We start from the raw sequence: 19,019 nt of genomic DNA, 5'->3' as shown, positions 1-19,019 counted from the left end.
GAAGTGTAACAAGTCCAAATGGGCGAACAGTTAGTGAGAAAACCACCAGCTCCTCTGCCTTATCCTGATTATAGTCATAGTTGCATCTCTTATGGGTGAATTTTGTTTCAATGCCATGGAGATATTTGGACATGAATGTTAGGCAGGGCGGATTTAAAGGGGGGGCACGGGCCCCCACTGCCCCCCTTAAATTTCTATAATACTCTTATAATTTTGACATAATTTTAGTGGTGCCCCCAGAATTTTTTTTAAAAAAATATGAAAGAATGGGTCACAAAATTTATATTATTCACTTTCCTCCTCTAAGGACCAAATACCAATTATATCAGTCATTACTTTTGGTCCCCACTCCCCAAGTTCCCTTTACTCCTGTGGTCCCCCATTTCACTTCACAACCCACGACTCCTCTTCTTCCACATCCAACTAACTACTCTTTCTTTTTATTACTTCATCCAATCATCATTAATCATTTACTTCCTTTGTCCCCCACTCCCCAATTTTCCTTTCCTCTACTGACTCTTAGTTGTCCCCACTGAAAATGGTCTCTCCCATCAAATAGTCCAATCCTGGTTTTCTGTCATGAAAATGGTGTTGTTGACTTCTTCACGCAGTCACGCAGTGTTCCATTAAAGGAGTAGGCTTTTTGAAAACCAGGACCTGCTTTCTTCAGTTCAACTGCAAGAAACCAGTCCTTGAAGCTGACTTCTTTCCAATTAAATAACGTGATACGGGGCACAAAAGAAGTAAAGGGACTTGGGTCCACCACTGATTTGCAACTCTTTTCACCAATTTTGGGAGACCATCAAAATCAGGTTCTAAACAATTACTTCTTATTATTATTTTAAATTTGTTTGCAAATATATTTCTAGAGCATGAGACTATTACTATTTTAGAGAAATTTGAAAATTGATTAGTTAATGTAATAACTAATAAATGGGTTATTTGATAAATATTTTAACTTGTGAAATGGTGATTTTATAGATTTATAATTTATTTTTTATTTTCCTTGATTAGTTTCTTATTTGGAGTTAATGTAATGATGAATAGAGGGCCATTTGACATATACTTTTAACTTTTAAATTATTCTTGTATGGATCCTTTTGTCTAATTAACTTGATTAGGTTCATATATTGTGATTAATGATTTGATATAGTAATAAATAAATAAGTTGTGATTAATGATTTAATAAATAACTTTAACTTGTAAAATAGTTCTTGGATAGATTATTAGATTTTATTGTACATTTAATATTTTAATTGGATTAGTATCTTATATATTGATTTTGATTTCTTTAGCTATGGAGAGATATTTCAAAAGGAAATCAATGGAAAAAGAGTCATCTAATAAAGAAGAAGCCAAGGATAATGAAAGTACAAAAAATGACAATAAAAGAAGTTACTTGGAAATTAACTTAGATGAATTACCTGCGGATCCAGCCCAAAGAAAAAAAATTGGGGATTATCATCCAAACCTTCAAGATGAAATTCGGAGATATTACTTACAAAAGGGACCATGTCAACCTCATGAGCATGTTTTTCCACAAAGAAAGATAGGAAAAAAGATGCGTCGATTTGTTCGGGGCTGGTTTGATGATTACAAGAATTGGTTAGAATATAGTATTGAAAAAGATGCCGTTTATTGCTTATGTTGTTATCTATATAGACCAGATGTGGGTGAACAATCTGGTGGTGATAGTTTCATTAAGGAAGGATTCACAAATTGGAAAAAAAAAGAATAGATTTGATGTTCATGTTGGTGGTCCTAATAGCGCACACAATCTGAGTTGGAGTAAATGTCAAAGTTTATTAAATCAAAATCAGCACATCGAAGTGGCATTTTTTAAGCAATCAGAGAAAATGAAGGCTGAGTATCGGACTCATTTATTAGCCTCAATAGATTGTGCTAGATTTCTCCTACATCAAGGTTTGGCTTTTCGTGGTCATGATGAATCTGATACCTCTGAAAATCAGGGAAATTTTCTTGAACTTTTGCACTTCCTTGCGGGTCATAATGATGATATAAAGAAGGTTGTTCTTGAAAATGCCCCTAAAAATCTCAAACTCATTGCTCCAGATATTCAAAAGGGTATTTCAAATGCTTTGGCAAGTGAGACTACAAGCATTATTGTAAATGACATTGGACATGGATTGTTTGCTATTTTATGTGATGAATCTCGTGATGCATCAACAAAGGAGCAATTAGTAGTTGTTATCCGTTACGTGGATTCACATGGATATGTGATTGAGCGTTTTCTTGGTATTCTACATGTAAGAGATACTACTGCTCTTTCACTTAAGAAAGCAATTGATGATTTATTTTCAAAGCATGGTTTGAGCATATCACAAATCTGTGGTCAAGGTTATGATGGTGCTAGTAACATGCGAGGTGAATATAATGGTTTAAAAACTTTGATCATGAAGGAAAATGATTCTGCATATTATATTCATTGTTTTGCACATCAGCTGCAATTGTCACTTGTAGGGGTTGCAAAGAAACATGTCCAAGTCTCTTCTATGTATAATACATTGTCTACCTTAGTGCATGTTCTTGAAGGTTCATCTAAAAGACAAGAAATTCTTAGAGAACAACGCCTTAAGAAAGTCGTTGATGATCTAATGACTGGAGATCTTGTCAGTGGTCGGGGCTTAAATCAAGAAACTAGCCTTCAAAGAGCTTGTGATACACGTTGGGGTTCACATTTTGGCTCGTTGTTAAAGTTGGTTCTTATGTATGATTCTGTAATAGATGTTCTTTTGATAATTGAAAATGATGGCCTGGTGGAGCAAAGAGGTCAAGCATATGCACTTCTTAATTCTTTGCAATCTTTTGAATTTGCATTTATTTTACACTTGATGAAGAAAATCATGGGAATAACGAATGCACTATCTGAAGCATTACAAAGGAAGGATCAAGATATTGTGAATGCTATGGGTCTGGTCAAAGTTTCCAAGCAACAGTTACAAGCTACTAGGGAAGATGGATGGGATTTTTTACTTGATGAAGTTTGTTTGTTTTGTGAAAAACATGAGATCATCATTCCGAAAATGGATGAAATGTTCATTACTAGTGGGAGATCTCGAAGAAAAGTTCAGCAAATTACAAACCTTCACCACTATCGAGTTGAGCTATTTTGTGCTGTCATAGATTTACAATTCCAAGAACTCAACAATCGTTTCAATGAAATCAATATGGAGTTGCTTCTGTGTATGGCATGCTTGAACCCAAGTGATTCCTTTGCAGCATTTGATAAGAAAAAGTTGATTCGTCTTGCAGAACATTATCCTTGTGAGTTTTCCAAGTTGGATATTCTTGCACTTGACACTGAATTGGATACTTATATTAATGACTTGAAATCAGCTAAGGAATTTCTCGATTTAAGAAAAATCTCTGATCTAGCTCAAAGGTTGGTGGAGACTAAGAGAGATATTGTGTATCCATTGGTTTATATGCTCTTAAAGTTGGCTTTGATTTTGCCTGTTGCTACAGCTACAGTAGAAAGAGCTTTTTCAGCTATGAATATAGTGAAGAATCGGTTACGAAATAGAATGAGAGACACTTGGATGAATGATTGTTTAGTTACTTATATTGAGAAAAATATACTTCGTGAAGTTGAAAATGAGAAAGTTGTAAACCGTTATCAAAATATGAAAACTCGTCGTGAACAATTGTAAATAATTTAGTTTGTTTTTAAATAAAATTATTATTACATTAATAATTTTGAGTTTGTCTTTTTATGTTTTTCATGGAATATACATATCATTTGTACTTGTTAGTGAATTTATTTATTTTTTGCTCAAAAAATTAAAAAAAAAGAGTAGATAAAAAATTTTAGTGTTATTTTTGCCCCCACTGAGATTTTTTTCTGGCTCCGCCACTGATGTTAGGCAATCATTTGCAATATATCCTTCTACAATCGAGCCTTCAGGACGAGCACGATTGCGGACATACTTTTTAAGGGATCCGAGAGATACCTTTTCAAAAGCAAGAGTTAATTTTCCACCCAAAACAGAATGTTACATAAATAACAAAATTTTTAGTCAAACAAATAAGGAAGATGTACCTTGCAAATGGAAACATCCACCTAGTATGTACTGGCCCACCAAGTTTTGCTTCCTTTGGCAAGTGAACAATCAAATAGATCATAATGTCAAAAGAAGGCAGGGGGAAAGATTTTTTCCAGCTTACATAATATTAATGGAGCATTTTTCTCCAACCTTTCCAAGTCATCCATCTTCAGGGTTTTAGAACACAAATCTCGAAAAAACTCACTTAACTCAAAAATTGTCTCATTGACTTCTTTACACAAATACCCACGAATGCTTGCTGGAATAAGTCGTTGCAAGAGGACATGGTAGTCATGTGTTTTAAGTCCTATCAGTTTACCATCTTTAACACACTTAGAAATGTTTGCAGCATACCCATCAGGAAACTTAATTGAACCCAAAAAATCACAAAATCCTTTTCTCTCACTTGAAAACAGCACATACAAGGCTGGAGGCTTTGTTTTCCTTTTACCATCATCATGTAAGTATAGTTCATGTCTTATTCCCATGTCAAGCGAGATCATCACGAGCTTTATTAGTATCTTTTGTCTTCTCAGGAATGTTCAACAATGTTGCTACTAAACTTTCACATGTATTTTTAAGGATATGCAACACATCTAGGCAATGCCTCATTGTGAGTTTTCTCCAATATGGTAACTCAAAAAATATACTTTTTTTCCTCCAATTACCCTGAATTTTGTCAACTCTTTTTTTCCGAGCAACTAGCTTCTTACCAAACTCACCAAAGACACCAGCCAAGCAATTTAAATGTCTTAAAACATGTTCTCCAGAAAAGTCCTTTGGCTTGGAGCGTGTTTCAATAGTTCCTTCAACATGAGCTTTTTGCTTTCGCCAAGGGTAGTCATGGTTCAAAAAGTGACGATGTCCCATGAAACATATTTTGCCTCTTAGTCTTTGTGAAGCAGTATCATCAAGACAACATGGACATGCTTTATACCCACTAGTGCTCCATCCAGACAAATAGCCATATGCGGGGAAATCTGATTACTCCATAAAATTGCTGCACACATTTGAAACTTTTGTCCATTATATGCATCATAAGTGTTGATTCCATGAAATAAATCTTTCAAATCATCTATTGCTAGCTTTAAGAACACATCTAACTCCTTTCCAAGGGCATGTGGACCAGGAATAAGAAGTGATAGAATAAGATATTCCTTTCTCATAAATTTATATGCAGGCAAATTGTAAGGTACAAAAATAACTGGCCACATGCTGTATGAGTTGCTCATGTTACCAAATGGATTGAATCCGTCTGTGGCCAATCCAAGTCTTACATTTCGAGAATCTTTAGCAAAATCAGGATATTGTTTATCAAAATACTTCCAAGCAATAGAATCAGCCAGATGTCTCATGATACCTTCCTCTTTAACCTGTTTCCCCTCATGCCATCTCATGTCTTCAACAGTTTTAGAAGACATAAAAAGTCTTTGCAACCTAGCTTTTAATGGAAAGTACCACATCACCTTTTGTGGAACTTTCTTCTCCTTGCCATTATTGACTTTCCATCTTGATTCTTTACAAATAGGACACTTGTCCATCTTTTCATTTTCGTTCCAAAACAATGCACAATCAAATTTACAGACATCAATTTTTTGATACCCCAAACCTATACCAGATAGAATTTTCATGGCCCCATAAAAACTGGATGGAAGTATTTCTCCTTTTGGTAACACATCTTTTAAAAATTCCAGCATCATGTCAAATGCCTTGTTAGTCACATGATTCATCACTTTGATGTGGAAAAAGGAAACAATGAAATGTAGTAGGGAGTACTTTCTGCATCCCGGATAAAGTTCTCTTTGTGCATCATTTAACAATTTGTCAAAATTTTTTGAATCCCATTCACTCGATATCCCTGATTCATGTGCATTTTTTATCTCATCCAACAAATCAGGTAACTCATCAGATTCACCATTTTCATTCATATCAAAGTCATTATATACAGTTTCATTGAGGAAATCTGTCTCACCTCCAACACCATTCTCATCAAGATTATTGTTCTTTCCACTTGACATATAAGAGTGTGTAGAAAATGGTTCCCCATGGAAGACCCAATTTTTATAATACATACAAAAGCTTTTTTCTGACAAATCTGATTCAACTTGAGAAATGCTTTTTCTCTTTGAATTCCTATATCTCCTACATGGACAAAATAATTTTCCATCCAATCCCATACCATTGGTCTTCGCAAATTCAATAAAATCCTTAAGACCAGACTTATAATGACTTGACAAAATATTTGGATCATTTATCCAGCTTTTATCCATTTCCGATACCTAGAATAAGAAAAGTCTTAACTTACTAAACTCAAGGCATTGTCAAGATGAACAACTCAAAAAGGAGGAAAGACAATTTCTAGATATAAAAAGATAAAGAAGGCAAAAAAACATAGAATTATTGTTTGACATAAAGGCCATTCAAATGTTGATTGAAATTGCAACCCATAATGACAATTATGAGAGCTAACTAAACCAGAAATGAATGCAAAGAAACAAAAAAAAAAAAAAGAAAATCAGCAAGTTTGTAAATTGCTAATTAGTCTACCCAAGGTGTTAGAACACAGGATATGAGTTATTTCAACATCCAAAAATGAATGGCAGAAACTAGTAACTAATCAAACAAAAGATATTTGGTTCCATTAACCATTTCTGAATTTAGCCATTTTTGCCTCCATTCTATTGATCTTTCTGAGTAGACCCGGTATAATCATTGTAGATCGAGCGCACATTTCATCATCTATCCAACCCCAATAGCAACATCCATCCTTCAAAAATAAACAAAATCATTATGTTTCTTACACAATAACAAATTAAGTATCTAGAAAGATGTTACAAACATCCCCTAATGGGCATTTGGCAATTCTTCTTCCCGAATTTTGTGCAGTCCATGAAGTTATCATTACTATCTTAATCCCACAAACACAAGTAGGTAGATGAGGCATCGATGTAGGCAACATGGATCTTGCTGGCACGGCTCTTGATGGCTTTGAGCTTGGTCATACTTCCTCTAATCCAAGTTGGGCTTCTTCCATTTCCTTCTCTCTTGTTGCAGCAGTAGCAGAGCCTTCTTTAGGTTTATACTATAAGAAGAAGAAGATGCATGTTGAACTCCCTAAATTGACCCTTTCTTTTGTCTTGAAAATCGCACGAGCAGACAGATCGGCAAACTTAATGACTAAATCTAACAGAATGGCCTCGAGTCTTAACTTTATACATTTAGTGGCCAAAACCAGATTTTTAATAGTTGAGTGATCAAAACTCGATGATTGCAAAAGTTTAGTGGCCATCTGGATAATTTGCTAAAAAAAAGGATTTGTATTAGATTTATTGGCATGGACCACTTAGTTACTAGCTAGTTGGATTAGTCCATGTCCAAGAATAAACCAATCAAAAACTTGATAACTTAGAAGATAGGATCCACACGCTTGTGGTTGGATTAGTCCATGTCCAAGAATAAACCAACCAAAAATTGATAACTTACAAAATAGGATCCACACACTTTGCTAAGTAGATGAGCTTGCGATTGTTCTTCAATAAAGTGGACTGGTACACACATTAAAAAGAAATTTAAACTTTGTTTCATGAAAACTCTTTACATTGTTTATATGAAGCGTAGAGATTTTTTCATACAAGTAGGTTTAGATAAATGTCATATTATCACTGTTTAAATTTTGAATTCAATTTTTCCTCATATGTCATATATTTACACATGTTAGTATAAAAAATCTTTACAGTAATAATGTATACAACATTAATGTATAGTTGTGTATATCTATACTTCTTTATGTCGTGAAAACCTTGTTTAACACATTCAATGAGACTCAATAAACTCTTTTTATTTTGACTTGATAAATTTTTAATAAGCATAAAAGTTTGGGTGGTTTTTAAACTATAAAAAGATTGAGGCCAAAAGAGGAATAAACAGATCAAGAATTTCAAATGTGCATTTAAAATTAGGAGAAGCAAAGAAAGCCAAAATAAAGAGCCTTTAAAATCTTGACTGCCACATAAAATGCTCCATGTTGGGCAGAAATTTCGCCAACGTGTTGGGTCTAAGTCCATCCATCAATGGAAATCGTGACCTACTATGGAAAATTTGTGCTGAATTCATGGAAATTTTGATTCTCTATCAGTTAGTTGTGAAATTGATTTTTCAATTTACGATCCTCTCTTTTGTAATCTAAATTAATTTAAAATTTTTTGTTAAAATCACTAAACAATTAGTTGTGAAATTGATTTTTTGATTTACGATCCCCTCTTTTGTAATCTAAATTAATTTAAAATTGTTTGGCATAAAATCATTAAACGGATTGGAAATTTGTCACATACCTTAAAGTTGATAGGTCAACGTTAAAGAAGCAAGCAAGTAAATTAGGTTTCCATGAGAATAACAAATTCTAAAGCATGAGGGACAAAATTAATACTTAAAAAAAAATAGTCCACAATGCGTGTTGGATGGCTACCAAAAATGGTGCACACTTTGTGAAAAAAAAAAAAGCTTTGTACAGACTTTGATTTTTCTTTTTCTTTTTTATTTTTTTTGTTCCTGTTCCTTGTCAAAATTTGATCATTTAAAAGTTTACGTCATTGAATAAGATATTTGAGCATTCAAAAAACATTTTATACATAAAGTCAGTTGCATTAGTGTGACAAACACGTTAATTGGATGACCTCTATTAGTTTCTCCCAAAGGACATGTACGTATGAAACTCCTTTTTCCTTTTTGACTTTTTTGAGCTAATCCAAATTTCTCTCTGCAATGAAGGCGTTCTTTGACATTAATGTGAATCATAAAGTGTTGCCTTCAAGAAAAAAAATAGATCAGCAACTTGGAGTGAAGATATCAAATCAAGAAAAACGAAGAAACTTGTTTGGACATCAATTTTTCAAAGAAAAATTACTACGTTTTTCATGAACATATTTTCCAATCACCTTTTTACTTCACATATATCAAATCGTTACAATAATTTTTCTAGAAAAAATCTAGAAAAATGCAATCCAAACAAAGCACGTTGCCTTCAAGATCAGGAAGTCCATGTGTAGCATTTCAAAGGGGTTAGGATAATAGGTTTAGGGTTCCAATACTCACTATAAGAAATTTGGCCTTTTGTGACAACATTCTCTGTGACAAGAGAGAAAGCTGTCACAATTGAAAACTTTAGTGACGACCTTTAATGTCGTCATACTTGATCGTGGGTTCACCCGTCAACAGTGACAATACGGAATAAGTCGCCACAATATGGATAACGCACAACTATCCAGTGTGGTGGGAGATTACCATTGTGACGACTGGAAAACATGTTGTTACTGAAACTCGTCTTACAATGACAACTTGAAATATCGTCACAATATGGTTGTCAGTTCTAAATTACTGACAACAACTAGTCGTCACTATCCAAAGCATTTATTCCCATCTCACTTTTACTAATTCTACCATGTCACCCTAATTTTTTCAATATGACCCATATGTTGTAAATAAATTTTATTAATTCTACTATGACACCCTAACTTTTACATTTTGGCCCTATATACCACCTTAATTTTTTTAGTATGGCCCATGTGTTGTAAATAAATTTTATTAATTTTGTGATGACACCCTAGCTTTTACATTTTAACCCCATATACCACCCTAATTTTTTCTATATGGCCCATATGGTGCAAGTAAATTTAATTAATTAAGTTATGACACCTGAACTTTTATATTTTAGCCCCTTATTTGGTAAACTAATCTCATTAACTCTACCATGACACCTTATCTTTTGCAATTTAGTCTCGTATGTGATAAAGAAAGGTTTTATTAATTCTATTATGGCACCCTATGCTTTTACACTTTAGGTTGTGTTTATCATTAGCAAAATGACGAAGGTATTGTAAAAAACAATGTTTACCTATTTTTTTAATTATTCCAATCATAGCAAATACACTGTTATAAAGTTAAAAAAATATCATGAATTCATTATTTAGTTCTCTTGACAACATATGGGAAATTACTGATTAATATAGTTTGAAAATAATGGAAGAAAATAATAAAATTTAATATGAAATTAAGTAAAAATCTTGACAATTCCATGACTGGAATTTGTTATGTATTATAATTTACAATAATCAAATTGTTTATGGTTTATGAATCAATACATGTATCAAATAGATTTAGTGTTTCATGCATGTATTAGTAAACCATTTTGGTTATTTGATCAACTAGTTTATTATCAACTAGTAAACCAATTGGATGAGTAGAGTTTATTATTAATTACAATAGTCACATTGTTTATGGTTTATGGATCGGTACTTGTACCAAAAACATTTAGTGTGTCATGAATGTATTAGCAAACTATTTTGGTTATTTGATCAACTAAACAGTATTGTTAGGTCTTGTCAAACCATAATTCGTACATAATTCATAAAATTATTAAATTAATACCAAAAATATTTACATTAAAAGATTTTTTTTGAATCATGAACATATTTTTAATAAGCTTTTTAGTTTTTGGACATTAATTTTTTGTAGAGATAAAAAAAACCTGTGTTAGTAAACAAAATTATCCAAAAACACTAAATTTTCATATTCTAAACTTTTAATGCAACAAATAAAGTTTTAATACAACTTGTGAGCTAAAAACTCAAAATAAAAAACAACTTTAATTACACAAAGATGGAGAAAAGAAAAAAGATATACTAGAGAAGGCATTGTTTTTATAAAGAAAGGTCCAAATAGTTAGTACAAAAGTCACCTGAAAGCGTTTTTTGGCTGAAGCTAAAATGGAAATGGGAAGCTCAAAATTGGAGTAGAGGCGGGTGAAGCTGAAATTTGGAGTAGAGGCGGGGGAAGCTAAAAATTGAACAAAATTGAACGAGTAGAGACGGGTAAACAAAAGAAGCAGAAACGACGTCATTTTAGCAAGAGTTAAAACAAAAACACTCGTAACACTTAGAAAAATTTCGGACAAAACTTGCTTTCCCTCTTCTTGCCAACTTCGGACACTACATCTTCTCCTTCTCTCCACTATCATTTTGCTGAAATTATCCAGAAAATCATATTAGCCCACCATTTTCATCCGTAATTTGAGCTACCCAAAAGATTTGTGTAGCTTTAGTGGAGTTGTAGATAGCAAAAATCCCTAATTCCGCCGCCGCTGTCCCTGTAGTTACCGTTATCCCTCTTGAGAATGAAATGGAGGCCGACGCCAACTCCCTCCCTCTGCCTGACGTCATGAAAGCCCCAATCCGGCCAGACATCCTCCAAGACGTTCATCGCGCGACATCTCCAAGAACTCTCACCAACCTACACCGTCTGTAGGTCCGCTGGCCACCAGACCTTCGTCGAGTCCTGGGGTACTGGTCGCGCTGTTTCTCGTATCTCTCGTGTTCCTGGCGAGGGTGCCTATGGCAACATGTGCCGCGGCTGCCGCATGTTTGCTCCGACCAAGATCTGGCGCCTTTGGCACCGCAAGGTCCCAATCAACAAGAAACGGTATGCCGTGGTTTCTGCCATCGCCCCCTCTGCAGTGCCTTCCCTTGTCATGGCCTGCGGCCACCGCATCGAGTCTGTCCTGCAAATCCCTTGTACGATCTCCGATTTTGCTGAGGCCATGGAGAAAACCTCCAACGCTATTAGTCTTCTCAAGAAAATTGGGGCTTACCCTGATGCTGAGAAGGCTAAAGACAGCTAGGGTATCCACCCAAGAAAGGGTAAGATGCGTAACTGCCGCTACATCTGCAGGAAAGGTCCTCTGGTTGTATATGGTACTGAAGGGGATAAGCTCGTGAAGGCCTTTTGCAAGGGGTATCAGATATCATAAGGAGTAATTTCTTGTTATCTTAGACTTCCTTTTCGGGTATTAGATCTTGATTTTCATCTCCGAAAGTTCTCTGGAGGTAATCCCTCTCCCTTTATTCGGCTCACCTGTACTTGCATGCAAAAAAGATAACAAAGATAGAAAAAGAATGCCCGTAGATCAGATGATTTTTTAAAGCAAAAGTTGTTAGAGATTGCCGTAGCATTAAGATCATCAATTGCTTGGAAGAAATATACATGAATCTTGATCCTCTGAATCATGGTAGCGTACACTGACCTTAATTTCCTGATGGCAATATCATGTCATTTACAGTTTACACCATAGACAAGTTCTTTGATATCTATTTATTCTACAATGAGTAGCAGGTGTAGTTTGTTTAACCAACATTTTCTATCCTAAGCTGTTTTGCACGCTATCAGCATTCAGAGAAGGCATTTCCCTTTTCTATACTAAGCTATTTTGCACGCTTGGAATGTCTTGTGTTTCTTTCTTTGATTTAGGATATCCCTTTGCACGCAGTAAGTTTGTCTGTCCTGTATGATGGGAGAAGTACTGTAATGATTGTTGAAATTGGTAGCTATAAATCCATTGTTTGATGAAGATTGTGATGTGCTTCATCATAGTACTATAGTAGTGCAAACGTCCTCTATGCCCTTCAGAAGGGGTATGTTTTGCCCATCCAGCCTTTCTGTTAGCTAGAAGAGCATTAGCTTCAGCAACATCAGCCTTCCTTTGATTCTCAACAAAAGTTTGTTCATCCAACTAGTAGCATTAGCACCATTTCATGTTTAAACTGGTGGTCAGCGAAGCTTAAATAACCAGTTCTCTTCTCCATTTTCAGGTTAAGGAGCTTGCAAGAAGATTAATTGAAAAGCAGGAACATAACTTAGAGGATATTTCACTTCGTTAGAAGGTGGGGCTTACTCTCTTTCATATGTTTCTTCCACAAAGAATATTAGAAAGTACATGTTGATTCCCTTACTCTCTTGTACATAATAGCTTTGTTAACCTGGCTTTGTTGCATCTTTTTCCAATTTGGCAGGAACTTCTCACCCATAGAGGTAACTTTCCTTTTCTTTTTAGATCCAGCACCGTACACTATCGGAGTGCAACTAGCAGATTTTGAAGTCTTTTAATTATTAAGTTATTGTAGATTTACATATTCTAATCGCTATAAGGTTTTTACAGTAGTAACTTTGACATTTTGGGCAGAATTGCACTAAAACTGCATTTACATAAAAGAGGCAACCATGTATAATCAGCTTTCATTAATTTCTTGGCTGGTATGATACCAAAGATAAATACACTTGAGTCCCCTGTTTTTATTTTGTAAATTTTGCTGGAGATTTGACATTCAATCGTTTGTTCATTTATTTTCAAGGACTGGAGACAATTTTGTGATGGTAATTCTACTAATTAGTGGAGGAACAAGCTCGCATCTGTTGGTTTTCAGTGAAGATCTTTTCTTTATTTATCTACTTCCTCCGATCATTTTCAATGCTGGGTATGTAGTAAATTTATTGAACCATTTTCTTCCCTACATGGATATAGGATTCTGAAAAAGGAAAAAGTTCAAAAGAAAAAAATAACCTGAGATTCAGCATTATTAGGCCTGGTTTTGCTGGGAGCATGAATTTTAGTAAATTAATTTGCTTAGATAGCAAGCAAATGACAAACTTTGCCGAAGTCTAGTTTCTTAAGAGGCGTTTTCTGCACAGGGCTGATTTGGGATCAATTTTCATTCCCCTTAATTATCAGGTTCGAGGTTAAAAAGAAACAATTCTTTTGCAATTTCATTACTATAATGCTGTTTGGAGCACTTAGTACTTTGATATCCTTCGTCATCATATCCTTGGGTAAGGACTTGTTTTTGTTGCACTTTTTTTTCTTGGTTCCTTTGTACATCAAGTTCCCTTTGAGTTTTTTATATCAAGTTCAAAAGCTTAAGCCACTCTTTAAGCTTCATTTGTCAATTATATCAAGTTAATTTTGGTTGAAATAACCCTTAATAGTAGGATTGAAACAAACTTGACTTTATTGATCTCTAACGAGGTACTTTGGGCAGATTTTATCTATATTCTAATTAGTATGTTTTGGTTGAAACTCTTGTTTGACTGATTATTTTATCTCTTATCATATTGACTTAATTGGATTTTTGTTCAGTATGACTGTTCATTCAAATTCAATAGTATATGCTTGTAATGGCATATTTTTTGACTGAAATCGATTCTAATGCGTGTGATACTTTTCTTTCAATGCAGTACAATGCTATTAAATGCTCTTGAGGAGATGAAAAAGGTTGGCTGTTGGATATGCTCATGAAGATGACTTCAGTTTGACACAAATTGCTTCTTTAGTCTATGTTTTTGTTTGGAAAGAGTATTTTGTTTTTTTGGATGCGTAATGGCTGTTACTAGTTGAACTGATGTGAACTTAGTACTCTATTGTTTGGATGGATAATGGCTGTTAGTACTTGAACTAATATGGGCTTTGGAACCCATTTTGGTTAATGTGTGTTTTGATGAATTTAGAGATGTTTATAACCATACATATATATATATTTGAGGGTTCATTGTACATTAATTACTATCTTTTTTGCATTAGTCAAGCCACAATTTTCTGCTATGGTTGTTGAAAATGCAATAGAAGTAGGCTTTTTATGGCAAATTTCAAACATTTTAAACAAAGTTCAGTGACTACATCAGGGAAGGTTGTCACTAGCTACAAGTTCAACCAATGACAACAATTCTTGTCACTAATGAACAGGATTATAAGTGACATGTAAAAGTCATCATTGTAGATATGAAATTTGTAACGACTTTTACATTATCTATGACAAAAATACAGGTGAAACAATGACAAGAAAAGTCATCACAAAATGGTTTTAGTTAGTGACGAATTTTTCTTTATCATAGAATAATATGATTCTTTGACGACTTATCTAAAGTTGTTACATGGACTCATTTACGACAATCACGTGACAATCGAAAAAGTCGTCACTATCTTTTTATAATGACAACTTTTTGATTTTTAATGACTACATTTGGTTTGTCACAAAAGCCTGATTTTCTTGTAGTGGACTTTCAATTGTTGAAGGGATCTCTTCCAAGCAATGAACTGTTCATGCCTCTGATTTATAAGAGTCATTTTAGAAGGAAAACAGATAAAGCCACCCTATTGGGCGATGCTGTTAAATTCAAAATTCCATGTGTGATTGAGGTACAAAATTCCAAACGATGGATTAATTGTATACACGTAGTCTGGAAAATGTTTCCAATTGGATGGAGATTCCCTGCAATTGCATCATACAATTCATTTAATTCAACGAAATTAATTATAAGACTTTGAAAAGTTTACGAGTAAATGGACACCGTTTTGATGGATGCATGCATAGCTTCAAAAATTGACTTCAGCAGACGTTATCTTGTCATCCAATCTGCATCTCAACCGTTACTTCAGCGGGAGTACAAATAATTTGTTGAAAGATTCTGTAAATTTGAAAATTACTTTTGGTAACAATAAAATTAAAGTAAACATTTTGTTTTTGAAGATGCAAAAGAATTTAGTTTGAAGATCTAAATAATTGTAGTAAACATTTTGTGCAATGAATTTGTAGAAATATTGACGGATATTGATGATTCAAGAACACAATTTGCATACATAGAATGGCTCATATACAATTCATTAAAAGTTGCTATAACTAAGAAAGTCAAAAAGGAAGATAATTAATTGTTGAAAAAATGAATTGAAAAGTAGGATATAGATAAGGAAGTAATGAGTTACAGGAAAATAAAAATAAAAAATTGTCTAAATTTTAGAATTAGTAACTTCTAACATATAATCAAACCAAATACTATGATACCAACATAAAACATGATTGCAAAGAGATCACACAAGGCAGGTTTTATTTTAATCACATAAGGTTATAATTTTTCTTTATTTTTTGGGTATTTTTAATATTATACATACACACATGTATATATATATATATATGTGTGTGTGTGTGTGTGTGTGTGTGTGTACGTGTTTTTATATTTTTAAAATATTTAAAAATAAAAAGACTGTCCCGCCCGCGGTTTTCGCCTTTTAAAACACACAATGCACCATTTGTATTTGTATCGGCCGCAGGAACTCAGGAAGGGCTCCTTGGAAGATGCTACCTTGATCTATATCACATGACTACAGAACTTCCTACATTCTTTTGTCGTCACACAAAGTGGGAAATAATCTTGGCTCAAATAATTAGTGCTTAGTTTGGCGAGTTATGTAAGAGGTTACAGACAAATTAATGTTAAACCAATTCATAATATAGTACTGACACGTTTCCGCTTGATCTTTAATTCTTTCTGAACGTCCAATAGCATCATCCAACGTGTTGATTATGGCAAAATTTTATTGTTATGTCTAAATCATATTTAAAGTGTAGATGCACTTTAGTTTTTATTATTTAAAGATCACCTACTCCTTTACATTATTTAAAGATGACCTACCTCTCCAACCCTCCTTCGTCTCCCCTCTCCTCCCCTCCTCCCCTCTCCCCCACCACCTCCTCCATAAGTGAAAATTCAGTGCAATAGTTGACAACTGAAAGACTAAATTAATATTCTAGAGTAGAAATATGGCATTATTTTAGACAATTTGAAAAGCTAAGGGACCAACAATATTGTAGTTTTTAAATAAAAATCATACTTGGGCCATTTTTGACAAAAGAATTTGTAGAAACACAATTTGGATTTGTTTGTATATGAGTTTATTTAGATGATTTATTTGAGATAATTACTATAACACTTTTTGTGCTGTGATGTATGTGAGACAAAAAGATAACTAGAAAGATAAAAGAATGATTGAAATTTGTAAAATAAATTATTTTATCTCAAAATATTTCAATCCAAACATACTGAATGTCTCTAAGTTGTACTGTTAAAGTAAAGACCAAAAAAATGGATGAATGGTACTCCGTACGATTTGATTAAATTGTTTTCCAACTTTAATATGGATAACGATTTTCGAGGAACAACGAATCATATGCTGAGTGACTGGTACTCATTATTGTGACTCGATTCTAACAGTTCCATCAGTAGATGCAATGCCAATTTAACTTCGTTCCCATGACTTCTTCGAGAAAATTCTTAAATGGTGATGAAAAAAAAAAGTTATTCTACAAAGGGGGTAATTTTTTAAGTTGGTTCCAGACTTGTGATCTTCGCATTTGTGAAATGCGAGTTCAGATACCTCGCATTTCACAAATGCGAGGTATGTGTTTCCAAAAACAAAGAAAAAGAAGATCGCATTCTAATGCGAGCTTAAGAAGCTCGCATTAGGAGAATGCGAGATTATGTACCTCGCATGCAAGCTTCTTAAGCTCGCATTCTGCTAAGCTTCTTAAGCTTCTTAAGCTTCTTAAGCTCGCAAGCTTCTTAAGCTCGCATTAGGAGAATGCGAGATTATGTAACTCACATTTCTTAAATGCGAGGTACTCGATCTGAAAACAATCAGAATTCCCAATTTCGCATTTCTCTTCAGTCTCACTCTCCCTTCACTCTCTCCGTGCAGCCAAAACTCCTCACTCTCAAAATTATCTTGGTCTGAGCTTTCTCATCGAAAATCAGAGTCACAGCTTTGTCGTCGGAATCTCTCGGCCTTCTCCTCGAAAGCTCTTCAATTTTGTAGAGTTGCGGAGTTTCTCCTCATGCGAAATCAGAAAGGCAGCATTTCTTCTCGTCCGAAGCTCTCATCAGAAGCATCGGAAGCTCTCGGCCATTGCAGAGCTTCCCCTTTGGGAACCCATCTCTGGTAGCTAGCTCCATTTAAGTCCGGCATCCGGCTTTCTCCATTTGCCATTCCTTTCACCAGAAACAGCACAAGAGGTAAGAATAAAATTTTTTTCTGAGTTGTAATTTGTTTTCTGGGAATTTTTGTTTTCCGAATTGAAGTGCCTTTTATGATTTGGCAATTTATTGGACATTGTTGTTGTTTCGGTTGGTCTCTTATTTGGACATTGTACATTGCTTGTTATCGGAGCTAAGTGTCTTCTTGTGGTTGATTACAAGAATGGCCTGTCCTAAGAATGTCTAATGATAAATGTAGACAATAAAAGATAAAGTTTTTGCATTGATAACGCTGATCCTTTAGGATCACTAAGAGCAAAAGAATTGTTTTTCCCTTTCCAATACGCTTAGCAATCTGCTGAACCACATCAGGTTGCTGTTCTAGTCATTTACTTGATTGTCCTCTGGTCATCTCAACAACTATGTGGCTTTGTACAAGAAAAAAAACTGGTGCAAAGTCTCTGGCATAATTAGAGATAATGATGAAGTACACATGGGATGGGCTACATCTATACCCCTATAACCTAAATCCAGCCCTCTAATGCATTAATCATAAGTACTACGAGCATGATAATTTGTAATAGGAGCATTAAAAGTTATATCAGATTTAAATTTAGACCGCAGCGGTGAACCAACATAATAATACCCAAAAGGCCTTTGTTTGGAAAGTCATTTTCCTAGAAACTACCAAGTTTTAACCCATGCAGAGCACCGGGGAGTATAGTCAGTACATTTCATTTGACGAGAGAAAATGTAATTAGTCCAGTTGATTTGATTGGTTAATTAAGAGAGAGAATTCTTGAGGTGATTTTTTATTTACCACGATGCATTAGTATCTTTGATTGCGTAAAAGGTATCCCGTTTTCATTTTAATGTAGCTTTAGTGGTGGTCACATTTTCTTATCTTTATGTCAGAGGGCCAAATTGGTAGTGCAACGGAGAAACCGAATGCAATAAACTCAACATTCATTTTAATATAGCTTTAGTGGTTTTCACTTTTTCTTTTAGTGAGTTCATAGGTATGACAGAAATAAAGAAAATGTCATATCTGTATGTACTTCAGTCACATAATCGTGGTTGATTTGTTAATTGTTCTTTTGTGTGATCGGCTATATTATTTCTATTATCAAGTTGTGTTGAAGAGCCTACTGGACCAAAGCCAGCTAATTAAAGCAAATTTGAAGATATATACAAATGTGACATAAGTAGCTTGCTTTTGTAAGGCTTCCTGCTTTTTCTATCCTTTTCCTATAAGTTAAAACCTAGGATACTTTTCAACATTCAACAGTCTTTTTCTATCCTTTGCATTTTTTCCCCTGTTGCTGTCTT

General features: G+C 34.3%; 1 protein-coding gene and 2 pseudogenes across 1 annotated transcript; 2 read left to right on the top strand and 1 right to left on the bottom strand.

Moving 5' to 3' along the window:
• Positions 1-1,297: 1,297 nt before the first annotated feature.
• On the top strand, positions 1,298-3,671 carry LOC113717053 (uncharacterized; annotated as a pseudogene).
• Positions 3,672-4,951: 1,280 nt separating this feature from the next.
• Positions 4,952-6,334, bottom strand: LOC113717051 (uncharacterized). The gene has a single exon (XM_027241699.1). The coding sequence runs from the start codon at positions 6,332-6,334 to the stop codon at positions 4,952-4,954; it is 1,383 nt and encodes a 460-aa protein (XP_027097500.1).
• A 687-nt stretch (positions 6,335-7,021) lies between these two features.
• LOC113717050 (large ribosomal subunit protein uL4-like) lies at positions 7,022-14,445 on the top strand (annotated as a pseudogene).
• Positions 14,446-19,019: the final 4,574 nt, after the last annotated feature.

This window comes from Coffea arabica, chromosome 11c, assembly GCF_036785885.1.
Source record: "Coffea arabica cultivar ET-39 chromosome 11c, Coffea Arabica ET-39 HiFi, whole genome shotgun sequence".
In the NCBI taxonomy this organism is placed as follows: domain Eukaryota; kingdom Viridiplantae; phylum Streptophyta; class Magnoliopsida; order Gentianales; family Rubiaceae; genus Coffea; species Coffea arabica.
Note: the sequence above shows the minus strand (reverse complement) of the source record. Positions and strands in the feature narration are given on the sequence as shown.

Bases quoted from the DNA above. Each gene is read 5' to 3' on its own strand.
- LOC113717051 (XM_027241699.1), bottom strand. From the start codon at position 6,334: ATGGATAAAAGCTGGATAAATGATCCAAATATTTTGTCAAGTCATTAT.